At 43.5% G+C, this 21815-nt stretch overlaps 1 protein-coding gene across 2 annotated transcripts in view; it reads left to right on the forward strand.

Annotated features, from left to right (window-relative positions):
* Positions 1 to 4179: 4179 nt before the first annotated feature.
* The window catches only part of lmx1bb (LIM homeobox transcription factor 1, beta b), a 44199-nt gene continuing 26563 nt past the window's right edge, over positions 4180 to 21815 (forward strand). Inside the window, exons 1-2 of one of the 2 annotated variants that reach the window (XM_071535332.1) lie at positions 4180 to 4278; positions 4840 to 5026. In XM_071535332.1, the coding sequence (XP_071391433.1) occupies positions 4209 to 4278; positions 4840 to 5026 (257 nt within the window). In that variant the 5' untranslated portion in view covers positions 4180 to 4208. Of the gene's footprint in view, positions 4279 to 4812; positions 5027 to 21815 lie in introns of both variants that reach the window. The other variant, XM_071535333.1, reaches the window with a different exon arrangement.

The raw sequence follows: 21815 nt of genomic DNA on the forward strand, positions 1-21815 counted from the left end.
CAGACCTGCAGTAGTAGTGTAGAAATAGATTATGGCAATGATGCAAGGTTTATTAATGTAGTCAATTTAAATGTATTGTGTGTCGGATCAAATGCAGTTGAGATTATTTTTTTCATTTAGATTTTTCAATACATTTTGTGATTGCAGAAGCCCCCGGGTTTGCACCGGGCCTAGAGCTGTGTGTTATTTTAAAGGTTGGAGGGTCTGCGGGGCATAGCATTAACGGCATGATATCACTGTAATTAAAGTTGAACGGTAGCCTATGTTTATGTTGATATTTTAGTTTGATAAAAGGCATTGTTTATCCAAATATGACAATAAATTAAACGAAGTCGTCTAAGATTTTGATTTATTATATATTTATGACACTGATACTGGATCAGTTCCTTAGCATGATGATGATTATCTTTTCGACACACTTTCATGTAAAAGGTCTGACAAATTCATTTAAAAAAAGCCTAATGAACAATTTCACTTTTGCAAAGATAATTTACATTAGTACTTCATATATTCTTAATGCACTTACAGACTTCGTGCATACTATAATAGACTGCTGAGTTTTACTTTGAGTCCTTAAAACAGTACACGAATTTGCGCACTTTTTTAATTCGTGTAAATCGCCGTGTACTCATTTGAATATTAGAGTGATAATTTCGTATTTTCCAAAATCGATCAGTTGCCGAAGACTTCTTCTATTTCCAAAACTGGGGTCCGATTTGAAACAATTTCACCCCATTTTTCGTTAAAATTCAGTCATTGCACTTTCAGTAAAAACTCTAGCACAGCAGCCGGTGCTCCTGCCTGTAGGAATGCGCATTATAATGAGCTCTTACCTTTTCGTTGGATGCAACAGGACTGGTTGCTTTAAAAAGTAAATTGCTTAACTTTAGGGGACTATTGGTTTCTGCAGCACACCTGCTGCAAGGGCTTTCCTGCCTTATAGAAGGCGAGGGAGGGCTTGTCATGTAGAGGCTCATTAAAAACACCGCAGGCTGAAGCTGGTGGATTGATTTATTGATTGATTTGTTGATGCCCTTAATCACGCAAGTGACCTGCCCGATAACTGGTGAATGAATGGGAGGGGGAGGGAGGGTTGTGAACTACTTGCTTCATATGTTTTAAAATGATATTGATTATGTTATATTGATGCTCAGCTCATAATGCCGCTTAGTGGTGAGATAATCCAGTGTTGTGTAAGATGGAGGTAATTGACCCCGTGCTGATATATATATGAAGAAAAAATAAATAACGAAAAGACTGGGCCTAGCTGGGTTGGGGTGCATGACTTCATGACTTTAGGTATGTGCTCACTTTCACAGATCATGTTATGGTCTGTACACTCACTAAAATAACCACTATAATATTCCTATAATATTCCTATAGGGACTTACAGTATGTCTATGGTACTCAATAGTGAGTTTAGTTATCCTATCTTTTGCTATCTTTTATCTCCTCTATGACTATAGGACTTTCTGTGGTATAGCCTATTTTTAACCCATAGTAGCTGCATGATATTTGGACGTTTTGCTGTGAAATGTGTGTAGTATAGGTTTAAAATGTATCTAAAATTTGATTGCAGGATTACTATAGGCTAGTTATTTCCCTTAATGCCTTTCTGCGTTGTATTCCCCTTCTCTCTTAGATAACTTCAGCTATTCGCCCAGTGAACAGCAGAGGGCAACGCCAACAAAACAGCCCACAATCTATTCTCTGTTTTCCAAACTGGGCTACAGGTCATCGCCTTGATGCTTCACAAAGGACATCAAAAACAACCCGTAGGTAGGCCTAAGGATGGAAGGTAAATACCGCATAGACATTTCACATAATTGTACTGTTTTCTTCCTTTAAATAACCTAAACCGGGCTAAAGCATGAACTAAATTACGTCAAATATAGGACAAGTTTTTTTTTTATTCATATAAGTTGTAGAAATGGTAGACTGTGTGATATTATTATTATTAGTAGTAGTATTCTTATCATTATTATTATTATGATGCTATTATTAAGCTATTCATATTCTTATTATTATTATTAGGATATTGTTGTTGTTTTTGTTGTTTCCTGCAGGGCTGTTGCTGATGTCAGAGAAATACTCTATTCATACTATGTTGCTGTCAAAGTTATAGGCATGCCTTGAGTAATTATCGTCATTGTTGAGCAGCAGGTAGCTTTTTGTTAAATACCAAAAGCCCCCAGCACCCTGCAGTCCACGAGCTGATGTAAAATCTAACATGCAGCAATATTGCCCTATCTTTTCCTCAAAACTTACCTTGGGCTCTGATATTTCTGTCAAATCCACTTGGAAACTATTTGCCTAGGCCTGTAGCTTTTTAAACAAGTTAATATTGATAAGAGCCATCTGACTCCCAGCGTGAAATGGATGACGTCGCAAAATCCTATTAGCGCCCCTCTAATTTCAGACAGGCCTCAGTACAATATTCCTCACCTTTGCAAACGTCTGAATTTTCGCACAGGTCTCGGTGAGCCACAAAGCACATCACTGATGACCTTCAGCTGGATATTATTATTGCATATTGCCTGAGAATAAAGCTCACACTGAACACAAATGCTTCTAATATGCTTCCATAGCCTATCTGTTTTTTTAAGGACGGCTATTTGGATGGCGGTTATTTTCAATTAACCGTTTTAGCTTTAAATTCTGTACGAGGGCCCGTGCCGCAGATGAAAGGATGAATTGATAAATTGATGAATAGCCCATAATAAGGGCAGTTTGCCTGTTTTCTATAGCTGCGCTGTTCCTAATAAATAAATGTAGGGCAGGCCTTGGGTGCAAATATGTTGTCGTTATTGTTTTTGTTTTTTTATTTCTTGTCGGAATTAGACGAAAATGCATGTTTGCGTGTCTCTTATTGGCCATGTCAGAGCTGGACAGGCCGCTGTTATCACCACTGATCGCCAGGTGCATCAGTTGAAGGAGGTTAGCAGCTCGACTGGAAACAATACACAAAAGACCAGCAAGTAGGCTAAAGCATATGATGCTTCAGCAGACCTATAGGACCCACCTGTATTTTTCCCCACCAAGGAAAATATTACAATTTAAGATAAGTAAATAGAGTTTGGCAGCAAATGCGGTGAAATTCGCCTCATCATATTTTTTTTAAGTCAATAAAGAAAGATAGAAATAGAATCGATAGAAATCTCCGCAGCACATTTTGTAGAAGGGCATGCAAGCTGAAAATTAATAGGCTAGGTCTAATGATAATATGATAAGCCTAATAATAATGATCAAATAATAATGTAATAACAGAACAAAATAGGACTTTAAATATAGCCTAGTTGTATTATCATTGTTATTATTATTGATGTTATCAGCCTATCATTATTATTATTATTATCATTATTATTATTATTATTATTATTATTATTATTATTATTACAGCGTTGTTTTTAGAGCATGCCATGTCAATCCATGCCCATAGAAAAATATCTAGAATTTTTCTACTGAGTCTTCTTTACGGGTAACTGTCCCTGCGTGTTGTTATTGGACTGCGTGGAGCGCACTGTACTCTGCACCAATAGCATCCCAATGGCAGTGAATGGGGTGAAAAAAGTGTGGCCATGCATGCAGTCAGGAGTGGGAGGATCCACCCGCTTCAATCTCGATCTCAGACTTTTTGCAGCGACAGGGGCACGAGCAGCCCTCTCTATACTTCCAAGAGTTACTGTCGGAACATTTTTCACTCTCATATCTTTGGATTTGTTGTCATTTTTGCCCTTCTTCTGCTTGACTGAAACAGTTATTTCGTGAAGGAATCCGGCTTTCTCCCGTCGGCTTGCGGAACAGAAGATAAAGCTTCCTCAGTCCTAATAATAACAGGTGACTGTTCAGAGACTTTTCCACGTTTATTGTTGCTTTACTGTCTCCCCACGCTTCTCTGACATATCAGGGATTTATTTAGCCGACCTAGGCTGCGTTTACTTTGACACTGTTGTGAGCATCAAAGGCGATTTTTTTTTTTAACTTCTGTTAAGTTCATGTTTTTTTTTTTGTCCTCCCAGCTGCAGGCTGTTTCATACGGAACTCATACGGTTTCAACAGGTTTTGTGCTCAGCAGTGGTCTTCTTCCAGACAGTGTTGTGGCCGCGTAGGATTTAGTAGTGAAGTCTGACGGTGTTCTTATGGATATTGCAACAGGTCTGGTGTCACTGGAGCGTCTCTCCACGGCAAAACAGTCCAAGGCGTGCATCATGTTGGACGGCATAAAAATTGAAGATCATCCCCTGCGATCGGGACAAGCCACGCTCGGAGTCATGCTCGGTAAGTCTTATACTAGGCATTAAACCCCAATGAAACACACATAACTTCAATTAAAGTTAAAAGAGACTAGTATTCCTGTCTGGATGCCATTACCCTATGCTGCATGCTCACTGCCCTTTCCTTTTTCCGTGACACGTTTCTATCCTCCAATCTTCCTGGCAACCAGCATGCTAAAACAATGAAAAGTGCTTTTTTTATGTGTGGCAAACAAAAACAACAATGAGAACCAAAACAATAAGAAATGTAGGTTTATTCCCATAATTGCCAAGGCTATACGCATCCTCCATGCATGTGTAATGACCCTGCCATCAAATGGCTGGACGAGTGATGTAGGCTGTAGCCTCTATAGGCCTTATTCCATAGGAAATATATAACGTTCATCCACTACTTTCTTGGTTTGGCCGAATAGCTATAATATTAATCCCATTCCCAATGATTTTGTTTGATAAATCAGTGTAGATTTATGCGTTCGGTGGCTTTTATCTGAGAATATCGACTATGATTTAGGCCTTTTTCCCTGTTTTGTTCTGACGGGCCTGTGCAATTCCAATGCCATTTTAGGGACTGAATGTCATCATCCCTCCGTGTGTGAAGGATGCCAGCGGCCCATTTCCGACCGCTTCTTGATGAGAGTCAACGATTCCTCGTGGCATGAAGAGTGTTTGCAGTGCACTGTGTGTCAACAACCTCTCACCACCAGCTGTTACTTCAGAGAAAGGAAACTTTACTGCAAACACGACTACCAACAGTAAGCAAATTTCGCAGGATGTCTGTCTAGATGTCCTCAGATGTTTCGGCTGGTGTGTGCAGTGATCAAAAAGTCACTGCAGTGGCTCGGCTGCAGTTGGCCTGTAGGCCTTCTTTAATGTGTCTCACTCACAGTGCAAAAAATGTCCATTTTAACATTTCATTTAATCCAGTATGAAGTCTAATTTTGCTTAAAACAAGTTGGAAAATCTGCCAACGGGGTGAGAAAATACAAATTAACCGGTTTGTTTTATTTTTTTTTATAAGATTGACTAGTGTCGTTTTACTGATGCGTTATTGATACTTAGTGGCTTATTCTGCCGTGTGTCAAGATAGTGACACTTGTTTATTTAAATTCCTGAAATAAGTCAAACAACAATTGGAGAAATTGGAATTATCTCATCCCACTGGCAGCACTTTTCACATGTTAAAAAAAAAAAATAAGAATAAATCAGAGACTGAAAGATGGATATTTTTCCAGTGCGCTCACACTGGCTGGACGGTGATTGCATTAGTGGCTATATATTATTGTCACATTTATTGCTCTGTTATTGTCACAGTGGCCCACGGTATTTCCACATTTATTTCCACGGAACCAGTGAGTGCTTCACAACAGCGCCGTGGTCCCGACCAGGCCCGAGAGCGTGCAGGCGTTTTGTCTCTCCATTTTATTCCGCTCTCTGTCATATTTTCTGGTTTCATTATGCAGCCTTTCCCCAGTAACAGTTTCAGATAGTTTCAAAACAAGAAGAAAAAAAAAAATTCAGTAGGTTAATTCCTTACACACTGAGCCACAGTATAAGCCCACAGCGCAGTTTAGATTTACTTTCTGATTATGTCAATTAATAATTCAGTTGCTAAACCCGATGCCCCCTTCACTCCACTTTTGCGTTACGTTTTCTATTAGATTTATTCCCTCCCCTCATTTTATCTTTAAATTTTTTTGGTGGATTTTAGTTCATTTTATTTTATTCCATTTTATTGGAGATTTTTTTTTTTTTTTTGCGGTCGGCATGCGAGGCACGGCAACAGTTTAACAGTTTCATGAAAAACAACCTGTCCTTTATCCTTTGTAGAAGTTAGACCTACACGCAAGGCTAAACACAGTGAAGGGGAGTTAGTAAGAAAAAATAATTAGGCCTAAAACTTCACACATTGACGCACGCGCGACATACACACACACACACGCACGCACGCACAGCATAGACCGGCTATAACCTTATGAATAATTTACTGTCAAATTTCGAGTTTCAGAGTTCGAAACATCTAATTATTTTCGGACTTTTTTTTTCCACTTGAAACGCCGAATTTAATTACAATAGCAAACTATTGTGATAAAGTACAGATTAGATTGTTATTGAGATACAACAGCAGCAACAACAACAACAATAATAGTCATAATAATAATAATAGTAATAGTAATAATAATGTCAATTGTGCAATTGTGATATACTGCCTTACTGTTATTATAATAAATGATCATAATAATTTTGAAACTTTTGCATTCCAAAGTATGGCAGAAGCCAATTTAAAATGAATTACAATTCCAAAATGAATTTAGAAAAATACTTTTGCATGACAGTGATAAGCCAGGGAGTCAGATAAATTAGTAAACTGAATTACTAAATTAGTAAATTATCACATTCAACCGGTAATGGCAGAGCTAATCAAGAAATTGCTGAGGCTAAGTCAGTGAGGGCTAAATGCTGAGGACTGTGCAGACTGTGTGCACCCTGGGGTGCCCCTGTGTTTCTCATTGCATGAGTGCTTTTCATGCTTGTCACTAAATTTTCAGCTTTTTGTGTCTGGGCTTTTTAACAATTCTACTTCGATTACTAGGACATTATGGCTCTCTGCTAGATACCTTGCAACCAACAATGAGTTACATCTATTGCCATGCGTGCCATTCATCCAGCTTTGTGACAAGAGTGTAGTCAGTTGATAACAATGGGAAATTCATAGCAGTAACTATGGGAGACCGGAGTCACGGCGTCACGGCTTAGAGGTGGCTGGAAGCTGAGACAGTCCAGCAAAGAGACGGATCTCGTTTCCCCGCCTGCTTCACCACAGCCGATTATTCTTTATTTATTTGTTTGTCTTGTGTGTGTAGTGAAAGAAAGAAAGAGAGACAGAATCTATTTCCTAACCTCTTCCAAATAATATGTGGATATGCCTTTGAAGTGCCATACTTGGTCTTCCATTCTAAACTGACCCCCCTCTCGCTTTGCTACCTTTGGTAGTTTGAATGCTGTGAGCTTGTGTGGCAAGTCTGAACATCCAGGCCAAACACAACAACCTGCTGGGCGCCATCCTGTTCTCACACACTATTATTCATCACACGTTCCATCTTTTAATTCTTCCTTCTCTCTCTCTCTCTCTTTTTCTCTCTCTCTCTTTTTTTCCCGCCTCCATCCCTCCCAGGTTCACAGCTAGCTGGAGGGTCTCCCCTTCACCTAGACAAAAGTATCCCTTTTTTTTTTTTTGTTTATTTCATTTGCATTGATGGGATACTTAAAGATGTAATTGGCACCTTTTTGACTTTTATGACACCCATTTAAGATGCATTTGTCAGCCCACAAACTGCTTTGGGCGGTGAAGAGAGCTCCTAGCCTTGCAGAGGTCTACGTGCCTAATTACATTCCAACAGCAACTGATTCATGCCCCGTAATCAGCTCTAGCTAGCTACAATAAATCAAGGGATTGGCAAGCAGTCTTTTTTCACACCTTTGGAATAGGTTTAAGTGCAGACAGGGGAAAACAATTGTGTACTGTGCTATTAAAACTCCCACCAACACAGTTCAACACAACTTGCTCCATATAGTGCAATTATATAGTAACAAGATTGGATTTTATTATCCTTTATCCCATATGTTTTCCTCTTTTTATGTTATGCAGTTGACCTGTGTTTGTTTTTCTCTGTCTTTTTACCGGTGTTCGATGTGAACATATTGGAATTATAGCGATTTGTGTGAATGAGTGGAAGATGGTGAATGTCTGGGGTCGTGACAAGTTACATTTTTCTTCAAGATTTCATGCTAAAAAATCTGTGATGTGGAGATATCAGCCGAATTTTCCCCAAAAAGGGAAATCTTGAGTCTGAAATTTGACTACATTTTCACAGAGGGGGAAATACAACAATATCGGCGCTGCCTGCTGAGAGAGTATTTCAGAGCGAGTTTGATTGGTAAATAGGCAGAGTTGTCAGCTGGATGGGAGCCGTAGCCGAGTGAGGGAGAACAAGCTCGAACGAGACGGGCGGTATGTAAAAGGTAGAGTGGAATTACACCACCCCCAGAGAGTTTGTTGTGCCCTGGTGTTTGGAGGTCAATTATACATCATTAGAAAGAGGGAGATCTTTTCCCCAGAGGGACCTTTCCTCTAACCAAGCAGATGGTTTGAAGGGACCCGTGTAATAAGGCTATCACTTGACCGAAGTGTTGGACAACACCCCTGTAATGGACTGCCTTGTTAGAAAATGCCATGTTCAAGCAGTGGGCTCCATCTACAAGCATAACATTAAGTAACTATATTACACACTATGTGCTTTCGGTTGCTGCTGATGTATAAAACCCTGCATTCCAGGGTGGGATTTTTTTTTTTTTTTTTGCTATATAAAGTTTTATTGTCTAGAAAAATGCTATTTTAGAATGTTTTATTTGTAACGGATCCAAATACGTCAGCATGCAGATTTTTCCAAATTTTGCAATTCACGTGTTGAAAGCAAAATTAAATTCACGTTACGGTAGTATGAATAGTAGAAAAACAGAGCGGTGATGAAGCCATAAAACTGGAGCTCCCAGAACCTGTCTCACTTCCCTTGTAATTCTCAGTGTTGGACGATCCCCTGGTGTGCTGAGAGGTGCTTTTTAGAACTGTTAGGAGTGCCCTCCTGTGAAATTGTTGTTTTTTAATTAGCTGTGCTTGGGACGCTGCAGCAGTATGGTGGATAGATGCTGACGGCTGGGTTTCTGTGTTAGCTCACCGTGTGTTTTACTCACTCTGAGACACTCCCGCGTGGCCTGGCACTTTGTGAACACTCATACACAAAACGGGATGTGCTTTGTGTTGTCAACCTAGTCCCACAGTTTTGTAGTTAACTACAGACTATCTGTCCTGCCAGCGTATTTCACAACAAACAACCAAACAGCTCTGTAGATGATCCATAGGTGTGCATGTTGTTCTGTGGAAGATTTTCTAACTTCAAGCTACTTTGTTTTCTAATTCTACCTAAAAAGGATAAAAATGTGTCTATAGCCACTTCTCTTGGGTAAATAAAGGAGGACCTCTACAGAGAGACAAATCTAATGTTAGCAACACTAAGCTAGATAATATTGCTTCAGCTTGCCGGGATTTTTAGTGCTCGGCAAGGAGCTGGCTGGAGCTGGCCCCGTTCCTCTGTAAGGAAGTATTGGGTTTTATGTCAACATGGCTCGGCCTGTCCCAGCAGCATACTAGGATGCATCATCTGTCATCTCATGGCTTGCTAACCGTTCCCCCCTCAACGCATTTTGACCCATTAAGGACCTGTTGGAGTGGTATTTATTTGCATCACTAACTACATCTTGTATTCACTCGTTTTCGTCCTTTCCGGTTCCCACAAATAGCCACTTTCAGTCATAAATATTTGATTAAACAGATCATTTTACATGAACACACGTACATATGAATAGTGTGCTGTTATAAATTTTTACACAAGATACGTGCATATAAAAAGTTCTATAGTCTGTTGTTGATATTCACTTAACCAGGTGGTTATTTTTTTGTTGGGCTTTTTGCATTGTTATCCCAGTAAATTGTAGGTGAAATTGGCTGTATCATTAAATCATGGGTGATATCATCAAGGTTTGTTTTTGTAAAGGCACTTCCGATCTGTGCGTGTGCATGTGTGTTTTGGTAGGGATGCCTGGGTATGGAGTGTGTGTGTGTGTGTGTGTGTGTGTGTGTGTGTGTGTGTGTGTGTGTGCGTGCGCGTGTGCGCGCAGCAGCAGTTGGAACACAAAGCACTTCGCAGGACTCTCTGGGAAGCCACAGAGGCTCAGCCACGGTAATGCCCATCACCACTTTAGAGGCCAGACTGGTGGCTGGGGATGTGGAAAGAGGTCTCTGTGGCTTTGTGTGGGGGAGCTGGAGTGCAGGGGAGGAGAAGGATCTGCAGAGGGATCTGCCTGGTGTGCTCACATTACACTGGATGATAGCAGAGGGGTGCAGAGGAACTCAAGCATGCAATTTGTTGGTAGCCACAATTTAACCTCATCTCCTAAAGCCGGCTGTTAGGCAGCCAGTGGGACATGTCAGTCAATCGGGAATGCTAATCAGTGACGGTGGAGAGAGCGGCTTGGGCTCGGCAACGCGGCGATTTTCCTCGTTGGCTCCAAGTCCTCGGGCCTTCAGGTTTATTTTCACAGCATGACAACTCTTCATAACAAAAAAAGGAAGGCAACCACAAACCATTAAATGCAATTTACAAATTAGATTTTGGCTAAATCTGTGAAATACTGTAATCGGTTTGAGGTTGTTAAAGTGGCCAACCGAGAAATACACGCACTCAGCAAATGTTTTCACTTTTGGATCTGCCAGAGTCATTGTTTAAATGAGGAGAATCAAAAATTTGACTAGCAGGCTTTTTGCTAATCCAGGTGATAAAATGATTCATTTTAGATATCGTTTACAATGTATTTGCGAAAGTGTGTAAAAAATGACAAAATAACTCCTTCACATTCTTACTAATTCTAATTATGTTTCAGATCTGTTTGTCTGGTTTGCTTATGTGGAACTGGTTTCGTTTGGAAATAGTCCACACTTGTTCTCGAAGGCAGCCTGGTCGAACGTGCATGAGAAATTGAGACATGGCCTCTGCTGCTGGCTCACAGTATCGCTGCTGGCCCCAACTGTGTATATGTGATCCCACTCTGGAATGTTTTTCCAACACGTAGGCTTTTCACAGATACACTAGAGAGGACTGGCATCACAGTGGCAAGTGCTGCATTCAGACTGTTGTGTGCCCAAGGCTTACTCTCACACTCACGTCACACATTCTAGCTCTACATGGGAATCTGGGCAGAGCAGGGTATTTATCCACACTACACCCCGGGTTTTGTGAGGGTGTGGGCACATGTGTGTGTGTGTGTGTGTGTGTGTGTGTGTGTATGCGTGTGTGTGTGTGCGCACTTGCATGTGTGCATAGGCAATTTCCTCTGTTTCTCTCTCTCTCTCTTTGTCTCTTTCTTTTTCTACGCTCTTTCCGCTCTCCCAGATTTACTTAAAAAAAAAAAAAAAAAAAAAAAAATTCAGCAACTCGCAATCACTTCCTGTGGGACTGCCTCAGTTGTTGCATGTCAAATTCGCCTGCCTGACATCATTCAATAGTATAGGTATTTGTGCAGATACAACAAAACAAAACACATTTCTTTGTCTTTTTTACCCCTTTTAATCTTCATCAAACGAGATTAGCCCCCCAAACACCGGTATTTCTGCCCAAAGTGACTGACAGAGATTTGCACTTTTATCATTAAGTGTGACACTAAGCCGGTCGCAGCTTTGTCTTGAATGGAGGGTCTGACGGAAACGGGGGCTCCTAATCCTTTTATTTGTGTCAGGCCCAGAAAGAGGGGAAGAATGGGGCAGGGGTGGGATGGGGCTGCAGAATGCCACGGCCCCTCGGCCCCTCCAGACCCCGGCCTCCACAGCCAAGTGAGCATGAGACTCATCTTATGTGGTCTGTGCACTCCAGCGGACGCATACAGACACACACACACGCACACACACACAAGCACATGCATCTGTGTACAAATGGCCATATTTGCACAGACACACACACACGAGCACATAACGCATGTTCGCCCGCTCATGCATGAAATCACAGACACACACACACACATATCAGAGTGTGTACCTGCTCACACCGGAGCATGTGTCTGTATGCCAGTCTGTGCGAGTGCGTGGACTGCAGTGGCGGGAGGGTCCGGTTCTAGGATGAGATTAATAAAGTTTGCCGGTTCCCTGGTCGAAGGGCCCGACGCCGGCTTTTGTCTGTCCCATCGGGGTTTGCGGGGGCTTCGGCTCCCTTTGTGTGCGCACCTCCTCGCGGTAATCCGTCTCCAGCGGGAGTCCCCCGGGGGCACTTTATTTACTCATTCAACTGTTTGGAAGTCTGTTAGACTGCAGATCAGATGCGGTGAGACCAATGTGATTACTTTTAACGCAGCGGCGCGGATTCCTCGCCCCAGCGTCGGGGCCCTCTCACCCCGAGCCGGAGCGCTCGGCAGGTGGGGGGGGGGGGGAAGGTTCCGCTGGCTCGTCCCTCCTCTCTGTCTGTCCTGTTTACCGGCCTGTCCGAGGGCCTGTCCGATATTGCACTGTATGAAAATTTTGCATTAGGTATCGAACCCCCCCCCCCGCCACCCCTAGAGGGAATTAACTAGATTCTTTTGTCGCTCTCATTTCTGCGTGTTTATTATTTTCACTCGCCTTTCAAAAGATAGAAGGTCTCAGTTGCAGGGGCAGCAAGCGTTAACCTCTCTAGAACTGGAGGAAGTTTTTTTTTTGTTTTTTTCTTCGCTCTTTGCGTTTCTCAGCTCCCTTGCTCGGTAGATCATTATTCAAGTACCCCCCCCCGCCCCCCCCCCCCAAAAAAAAAAAGATAGCAAGTGTGGTGTCACAGTGTAAAAACTAACATCTTTGTTTTATTGCAAACCATGAGATGGATTTGGTTTTCCATCTATCAACATAAACCCGGAGCCATGTATTTTGGGGCTAACCCCCGTGCCTAACCACTGCAGGCTGTCAGGCTCTCTGAATTTACTCTCCTCCTGGTGTGGCTGGGGAATATGGTTGAAATCAGCTGCCAGGACAGCATCGAGAGCCCGCGAGAGCTCCCTAAACTCTCTGTTTAGAGCCGGCTGCTGATTGGTGATGGCTGCCTTGGCAAGAAAAAATAACCCCCATATGAAAACAGTGCAGATTGGGTTTCCACGCGTCCGACTCCCGTCCTCTCCGACGGCCCCCCCCCCCCCAGCCCCCCCCCCCCCCCCCCCCCCCCCCCCACGGCACGGCCGGCGTGATTTGTGCACGAGGTCCCGTGACCCATGGAAGCTTCAAAAAGCAGCGAGGGGAAATATTTGGATGATCTCGACGGGGGGGGGGAGTGGAGGCGTGGGAGGGAGGGGAGTGGAGGGGAGGGGAGGGGAGGGAGAGATGACGGAGGCTTGGTAAGAGCAGGGTTAACCGGTGTAAGGCAGGGCAGATGTGGAGGATCTGCAGTGCAGTGGTGATGACAGCGGAGTGTGTGCAGAGTACAGAGAAGATGACTGCCCATCCTGGACCCCCCCCCCCGCCCCCCCACCTCTCCCTCCCAGAGAGCTACGACATAGACGCCATGTTCTCCCCGCACACTGAGGTGACATACAGTGTAGAGAACTGTGCATCGGGGGATGGAAGGAGTTGCAATTTAAGAGGCATTTCATCATCAGATACCGTACCATGATACTGATCGTCTGTACCCCCCCCCACACACACACAGACACTCACCAACACACACACACAAACCCTTCTCCTCTCCCTTTACCTTATACCTCTGTTGGCTGGATATTAATATTTCCCAGAGAGCCGCTATAATACGTCTTCCTGGGAAATTCCACGACTCTTGAAACGCTGCAAAATGATCCGGTGTCTATGAAAGGGATGGCTAAGGGGATAAAACATGGAAATTTTTCAAAATGTTTTTTTTGTGTATGTGTGAGTGTGTGTGTGTGTGTGTGTGTGTGTGTGTGGGAGTGTGACTTTATTTTGCTCTATTCACGAAGATTTCTATTCAGTCGAGTTGGTAAGAAAAATGTCTTGCTGCAGGTGAAAGCTGAGATGTTTTGCTTGATTCACCTCTATTTTCTCCTTGAGCCTGTGATATTGTTTGACTCAACTTCGCGGCCTCGTAGCACATTATTTATGCACCGAATTTGCTTCTGGGGGCCAGTTAAATGGAAAACCCCATTGAACACAAATAGCTGTAGTAGGCTGTGGTTGGATGCAAACCCAAACTCAGCAGTTAAAAAAGCAAACCTGTGGTCTGAGGGAACCCAATCAGTCTTTTGCCTGTGTGCTTGTCGCTGCCTCCTCCTGAGAGCGGGTGGGTGAGTGGGCCCACCGGCCCCCCCGGGTGTCTGTCTGCCTCATGTCGGCCCCGCAGGCCTTAGCCACACAGGGGAGAGCCATCCCGGCCCCGGGCCGGCATTGCGCTCTGAAACCCAAGCTCCGCCGTTTGTGTTGTGATCCCAGCTGGAGAGACAGCTCCGGCTCTGAGCGGAGCCCTCTCGCAGCGTGGAGCCGGGGTCACCGCTGGCCTCTCCGCCCTCCATCACTCCGCTGTGCTTCTGCTCGCCGCTGACTTATTACCCCGACAGTCTAACAGCGGTTCCAAGGCTCTGACTCGCAAACCCATCTCCGAGAATCGAAGTTTTGATGTGATCGCGTTATCAATTACGACTAGCTTGAGAGCTTAAGCTTCCCAAATGTTAGGTCTGTCTGTACAGTTTGCTAAATGAATGTTTCACATGACTAGTAATGTCAGTGGAAACACACTGCGGCAGTGAAAATACAGCGAGGCCATCACTTGTTATGTCTGCGTTAGATGTTTTCACTCAAATATTAAAAGCCTGTAAAGCAGCAGGAATAATATGGTCTTAGCATGACGGCATTTTAAGTGTTTGTGGTGCGAAAGTGTTTTCATGTCTGTTCTTGCCGTCGCTTAATATGTTTATATCACAATGTGTTATATGTTACAGTTTGTCTTTGTATGTGTGTTTTTGCATTCTTGTGCTAGCATGTGTGTAGCTGGGCGCGAGTGTGCGTGTGCATACCCATATGTGTGTGTGTGTGTATGTGTGCCTGCCCGCATGAGTGTGTAGCGGCTCTGTCATTCCGCCAAGCATTGGACACGCTGTTGGCAGGCGACACAGTCTGTGGATTCTCCTCTCGGTTGTGCTGCTCTGGAGGCAGAAAGCGGTGCGTGCCACCCAAACCACCAGCACCCCCCCCCCCCCCCTCTATCATCAACCAACCGGCCCTCTCCCTGCTCTCCTTGCTCTCCCTTCCTGGGCCCCAGAGCCTGGGCTGTGGCCTGTGGATGAGTGCTACATCCTGGCTGTCAGCACAGGGGTTAGCTGGGGATTGGCCTGCGGTGGAAGTGCAGTATCAGGCCCTGTCTGTCAGCTCCTCGTTCCCCTTCCTCTCACCCCTCGGCGCGGGCTGCAGGCGGCGGCGCAACATGCGCGGCCCCGCCGGAACACAGAGCCGCGACTGACTCAGATCTCTGGGTTGAAAATGAAAGGATCGCCCTCAGAATAGGCATATTCATGGCCATGCCAATGAAAAGGGGCTGTTTAAAACCCTTAAGTGCTCTGGTGTTGTGTTTTCAAACAGACCGAGGAGGCTTTGACAGACGGTTTACTATTTCGCCCGGTATTTCATTTCAGGCACTTTTAGCTGTCGCTTTCTGACTTCCGAGGAACGACCAGTCACCCGCAGACTGTATTTGCATACAGTTACAGTTCCCTTACAACATCTTTTTCTGGGTGGACCCATGCCCATTTTTTCAAACTGGCTCATGGTAAATTCAGTGTATGCAAAATGTCACTCAAGGTAATTCATATTTCTTGTAGGTAATTTATTTTCAGCCATGATGTAGGATTTTGTGAATATTTGCATGTGTACACACACCAGTAGCCATTTATCTCTTTCACTCTATCTATCTATCTATCTATCTATCTATCTATCTATCTATCTATCTATCTATCCATCTATCCATCTATCCATCTATCCATCTATCTATCTATATATCTATCTATCTATCTATCTGTCTATCTACCATTCTACCTACCCACCTCTCCATCTATCTATATATCTATCTCTCTGTGTATTTCTCGTCATACATACACACATGCACACACATCTGTACCGCACATGGTCACGGACGGGCCTACACATGTTGGAGGATTTGCGACTATAATCAGATTAATTGGTCCATCTTTCCTTGGAAACATAACATATACACATGAAGCCCTCTGGTAGCTTTCAGCTGGATGCTGCTTACACTAACCAGAAGCCAGGCAGCAGGCTGGAGGTCAGCGGGGTCACGGCTCGCTCTCTTGCATAAGCATCTCTTATGGCTTCCATGTTAGAGAAGTTATCACAGCGCATACAGACCCATTCTATCTGACAGAGAAGGAATTTGTATCTGCTCCTCTGAGAATTGAGATTTTTCTTTTTTGTAAGCCGCGCTCTCCCCTTAGTTACATTTGACACCGAGAAAGCTTCATACAAAACTTCTTCAAACGCAACATGAAAGTTAGTGTTGCTTGGCAGAAGCCCTTGTCCTCTTCAAAGACAGTGGTGAAAACACGCTCGGGCCCTTTTTGCGAAGAATATTATAAGTGCATTAACTCTAATCCTTATTAACATTCTCCAAACTCGTGCATGAGGGTTCAGTGCCTCAGTAGGCAGCCTATGTTTTTCTTATTGCCCACAAGTATGTCTATGTGAGGGACTATCTACACACATGCTGCCATTCATGATTTTATTATAGGTTTTAGCCTCACCACAACTTACACATAGGAATAACTGCTGCTCTCTCTCTCTCACTCTTTCTCTCTCTGTACATTCTTGCTCCTTGTCAGATTGTGTAGTGCTCTAATTGTCTCCTGATAATTACATATGCTGATATCTCACTAATATGCGTGCATTTATGTCGACTGAAGCGTCATCATTACTGGCAGTAAATAGGGTCAAGGGGTAACTGCCGTGTCATGGTGCTACTGGGATAGAAATATGATCTTATATTTGCTTTAAACATGCAGGCACAGCAGCAACGTCTTTCCAAACTTGGGCCAAATAGTAGTTGCAAATGATTGTATGCATTTGCTTAAGTGCCATTTATTTTACCCAGCTTGGAATACCAGTGGGAATGCGGTTTACCAGATCAGGAGAATTCAGATAGTGTCAGGTAAGTTGTCAATCACAAAAGAAAAAAAAAACAACTTATACTTCCTTGTGATTGTCTAAACTTTCTGGCTGTGTTGCCTTATGTGGTAAACCCCACACTGCTGGCACTTAAGCAGAGCGAAACAACCCATAAAAAAACAGTATTTGCAAATGCTATTTCACCCAGGTCTGGTTTTTTCACACATTCTGGCACTAATAACCTCTGACACGCCCTAAACACCCACCCTCTTAAAGAGAACATCTAGTGTGGAGCGGTGGTTTGGTGTCTAGGGGAAGCCTGTGGTTCTGGAGCCAGAGAAGGAGTCGTGCCCTGCCGTCCCACAGAGATGACAGGAAGATAAGAGAGAGAGGTGGCCTCTCCGCACAAAAACATCCCACCAGGAACTAACCTAACCTGAGGGAGAGACGGAGGGCTGCAGGACTCACTGTCAAAATCCATCCCCGCTGAAAGAAAACACTCAAAACGTTTATTTCCTCATCGTCCCAAAATGCGTATTTCAGTGTTGACGACGTGTGCGCGGAGCGTTACTAACGCAGCATTCATCAGAATCCATTGTATCCGAGTCATCAGAGATGTTCATGCGGTATCACAATTATCCATGTCGAGTTTATACTGTAACAGCGTGCCTCTGTATGTCACAACTTTGGCTTTGTGGCATGGCTTCTCTTACCAACAGCCACAGAAAATAGGGGGGGAAAAAAAAAACCCAGAGTGCGAGCGACAGACTCTTGGCAGAGACAGCCCCTGCAGTTATAACTTAGAAAACCGCTTATAGTTTGCAATATTTGAGAAGGCGAAGTGAAAAAGTAGCCATTTCTCCTAGACGATGCGTAATGAGGGAACCGTAGGGAAGGAGAAACAGCGAGCGGTTTCTGGAAGCGGCACTAACGCAGGGATCAGCAGCATTAAAAGAGATTTACACCCCCAGCTCTTAACCAGTTTTCTTTTGCTCAATGGTTCCTCTTTTACAGATATTTCAAGGAAGTAATAAACTGCACTGACAAGCGTTCGAGTGGCTTTGAAACTTCCCTCATGGGCAGCAGAGCTCCATCACTTCTGCCACACTGCCTTGGTTCCACGGCACGCTCTCTATAAGCAGTGTGTCGCTTTCTCTGTGCGAGCGGAATTCGGCTTTTCCTGGATATTACGATGCTCTTGTTGTTGTTTATATCAAAGAAAGGTTGCGTAACTAACAACTAACAATAATGCATCAGGCGCTACGCTCTTTCAGAGGGCAACTCAGTTCAACATTTATCTCATTGTGAGTGCTGCTTGGCCCTGTGGTTTAGGCCTACAGACTGTTTTTCTTGATGGTTAAGTTCTTTTGAAGCTGTCTGCATGGTCCAGAATGGGGCCCTGCACAGTGTAAGATGTCATACTCCCACTGTGCTGACCAACATGCTCTCTGGGCCTTGATGTGCCCATAACATTTAATGGTACTTTGGCAAATGCTAATGGAAACTCTTACTTTGCCTAGCAATCACATTTCGTTCCCCACTTTTGGGGTTGCATTTCGTTCTTTTTTTTTTTTTGACTTTTTTTATTTACCATAATGATTCGTTTGCGTCTAAGATATGCGCAAGTATGAACTCATGGCTGAGAGGGGGGAAGAATATGCATTATCTGCTAATTATTAAGATTACGGATGGGATAAATAAACCAAAACGAAAGGGAACATTTGTCTTGAGTAAGGCACGGTTCCCCCGCGCTCGCTGCCTGCCCCACGGCGTGGATGTTTTTTTTTAAGTCGCGCTGGGATAAAGGAACATCACAGAGCGTCCCTTTTGGATGTGGAGCTGGGGATGCAGGGTTGGCAGGGTACTGAGGAGGAGGAGGAGGAGGAGTGGGGGTGGGGTGGGGTGGGGGGCAGGTCATGCCGTGGCACGTGTCTCAGTGTGCGATGAGGAAACATCTCGACCTCGGACAGGTTCAAGAAGAAGCGGCCTGCTTCTGATTAGCCGCTCTGATCCGCGGCGATAAACAATTCCTGTGGTCTCCTGCTCATAGGGAAATCACTGGGAACCATTGATGTGTGTTGCGTTGTGTTGTGTTAGTGTAGTGTCATGTTCTGGGGTGGTGTGTGTGTGTTTGCTTGTGTGTATGCGTGGATACTCGAGGGGGGGGGGGGTGAGTGTGTGTAAATCCATAAATTAAATCTTAATAGTAGTATATCACCAAAAATATAATGACTAATATGTCTTAAGTCTTTATGATGATAGTCGGGTGTATTTCATCTGGTTAGATACAGGGATCAACTATACAAACTTTAAAAACAAACATGGTTTTAAATGACATGATGTGTTCCATCTATGTTGAGCTTTGAGTTTGTGGTATTTTTTATTAACCATAGCAAGATGTTCACGTTTGAATAGCACAACTAATAATAAGCCCATGCAAAAACCTACAATAACCCAAAATAAGAGCGTGAGAGAATGAAAGAATAGTCTAACACATTTAACCTGGAGAGCCTGTTGTCCTCTTTGCCCTCGCCTGGTGAGTTTATCTGTTGCTACACTTCCGTGCAGATGCCTGGCATCAAACCTCAGGGTGATAAAAGTGTCTTCAGAAGGTAAGTGTTTACGGTGAGGATCCATAAGGTTCGCAGGATCAAAGCTCCGCTGAAAGGACATTAAGCGAAGAAGCAGGAAAAATAAACAAAATGGCCTCATATTTGCCAGTTAGTCATACAGCCAGATTTATGGCATCTAGGAAACCATGTCAGGGAGAGGCAAATTTCTGTCATGCTATTCTTTATTGCTGTGAAAAAAAAGATTTAGTCCAAAAAAGAAAAAAAGAAAAAGAAAACAGGCCACTTAAGCAAAAAGAACAATAGCAGTTAAAAAGGAAGGGAGGAAAACATTTGAGATTTCACACCACAGATATATATCCTAGAGGGGTTTTTTTGGCACTTTTTATTGCTCTTGTAATATTTTTTTGCGATTTTTTTTTTTGCGCCGGATTGAAATGAGACGCTGATTGGATGAAAATCATGTTTGACTTTTTCATCCTCGGTGAGTTTCTGGGTTTGTGGGGGGAAAAACGCTGAGCGGCCCTCTGCATCAGTAAAGCATTTTAGCGTCAGACAAGAGCCTTGTGTATCTGGCTCAGCTCTGTCGCTCAGCTTGGCTTCTCTCTGGTGCTCGTCGACCGGGGGAAAGGCTGATTGAGTTGACTGTTTTAGCTGCGTATGTTCACAAATGATTATTTTTTTTTATTTTTTTTTCAGATCTCACCGCGGGTAAAGTTCATAAATAAGCGGCGTTTCACTTTTCGACCTTAGGGAAATAGTTAGAACGTAATCTCTTTTTTTATGATGACTTTTGCACCCGCATTCAAATCAATCAGTCGGATTTTTAGGAGTTTCTGTGTTTTACGAGCGCTTCGCCACGGCCGACAAACGTGTTTTGGGGCGGCGGGGTTTCGTACGGTAGCGCGGACTAGCTTGGTGAAGCCTGCCATGGGAGCGGCGTACCACCCGGGCCCTGCGATTCCCGTCCTTTTTCCAGTCATCTGCTAGGGGGCCTGCGGCTTTAAGTGGGAATTATTACTTGTGAGATAAGTATGGAGATAAGCTGGTCCTTGCCTGTAAGATATATGAGGTGTCTGGACGCGGCGAGAGGTGCACCTGACCTGGAAATGAATGGCGCGAAGGTACAAGTGCAGCCCCTGAACCTCCTTTTTCATCCGTCCTCTGTCGTGCAGTCGCGACGCCCCAGATCATTAAACAGATAGGAGGAGGTGGAGATAATTGTGCGTTCGTGACACTGGAAAAATAAGCGTTCATCTGACATTGAGGTCAAGAAATGAGTTCATGTATTGTAGCTCTAAAAATGTTGGGGGAAAAAAAATCAAATTCTAAATGTATTTTGCTATGTAGAATGTGAAAAATATAAAGCTTAGTGTGACTGCAGATGGAATTCCAAGCTCACATATTGTACTTGTCTGATCTGTGTTTTCTTGAATTTAATTATGACCAAATACACAATTAAAGGGATTGGAGATTATTTATTTATTTATTTATTTATTTTGCAAGAATTGCAATTCGGTCTCTCCTGCTGTAGTGAGGTGTGTGGGAGAAACATTCCTGTTGCTTGGTATGTTAATTCACGGCTCCAGGGCCTGTACCAGCCTTCGTCCTTTGAAGTTCCTCTCCACGTTGCCTTTCTCCCATCACATGAACTTCTGCCTTCTTACCATTTTATTTATTAGACAATCCCTCACCTGTAAAAGATGATAAAGTTGACATCTTACAACTCTGCAGGCAGTTGCCGCTTTTGCGCGTAGATTAATGAGGAGGAGAGTGCTTTGTTAAACACCTCGACAAATTTGAGCTTTAAATTTGATGACACTTAACATGCTAAAGGAGTTTGCTCATTGGACAGCTGCCAAGCCATATTAAAAGAAGCCAGACCAGATCATTGTGATCTTACAAACATTGTCAGTGAGGCAAAGTACTCACAGAGTAATTGCGTGTTTACATATCTCTATCACTTTCCTCGATTTGCAAAGCTCCATTCCATTTGATTCATATTTTAGATCTTGATTTACTGTGTGTGCAACACATTTCTCCTGCTTAGCTACCTAGAACATTTCCCCTCATGTGCCAATATTGAGGGGTTTTTTTTTTCTTCTTTTTTGAAACTCTCTAATAAGAATCATTGTCAGGCAGCCAGCTAATGTCCAAAAAGGTCACCCGCTGTTATGATTGAAGCGAGCGCCGGTGGTTTGACCCGCCACACAAAGAGTTATAGGTGGCGGGTCAGCTTGTCAGTCAGGTTGGGTGGTTTTTTAATCATTT

Source organism: Centroberyx affinis, unplaced genomic scaffold, assembly GCF_046629955.1.
Source record: "Centroberyx affinis isolate AG114_WGS23_722 - 3 ecotype Tasmania unplaced genomic scaffold, CSIRO-AGI_Caff_v1 ptg002689l_1, whole genome shotgun sequence".
Lineage (NCBI taxonomy): Eukaryota > Metazoa > Chordata > Actinopteri > Beryciformes > Berycidae > Centroberyx > Centroberyx affinis.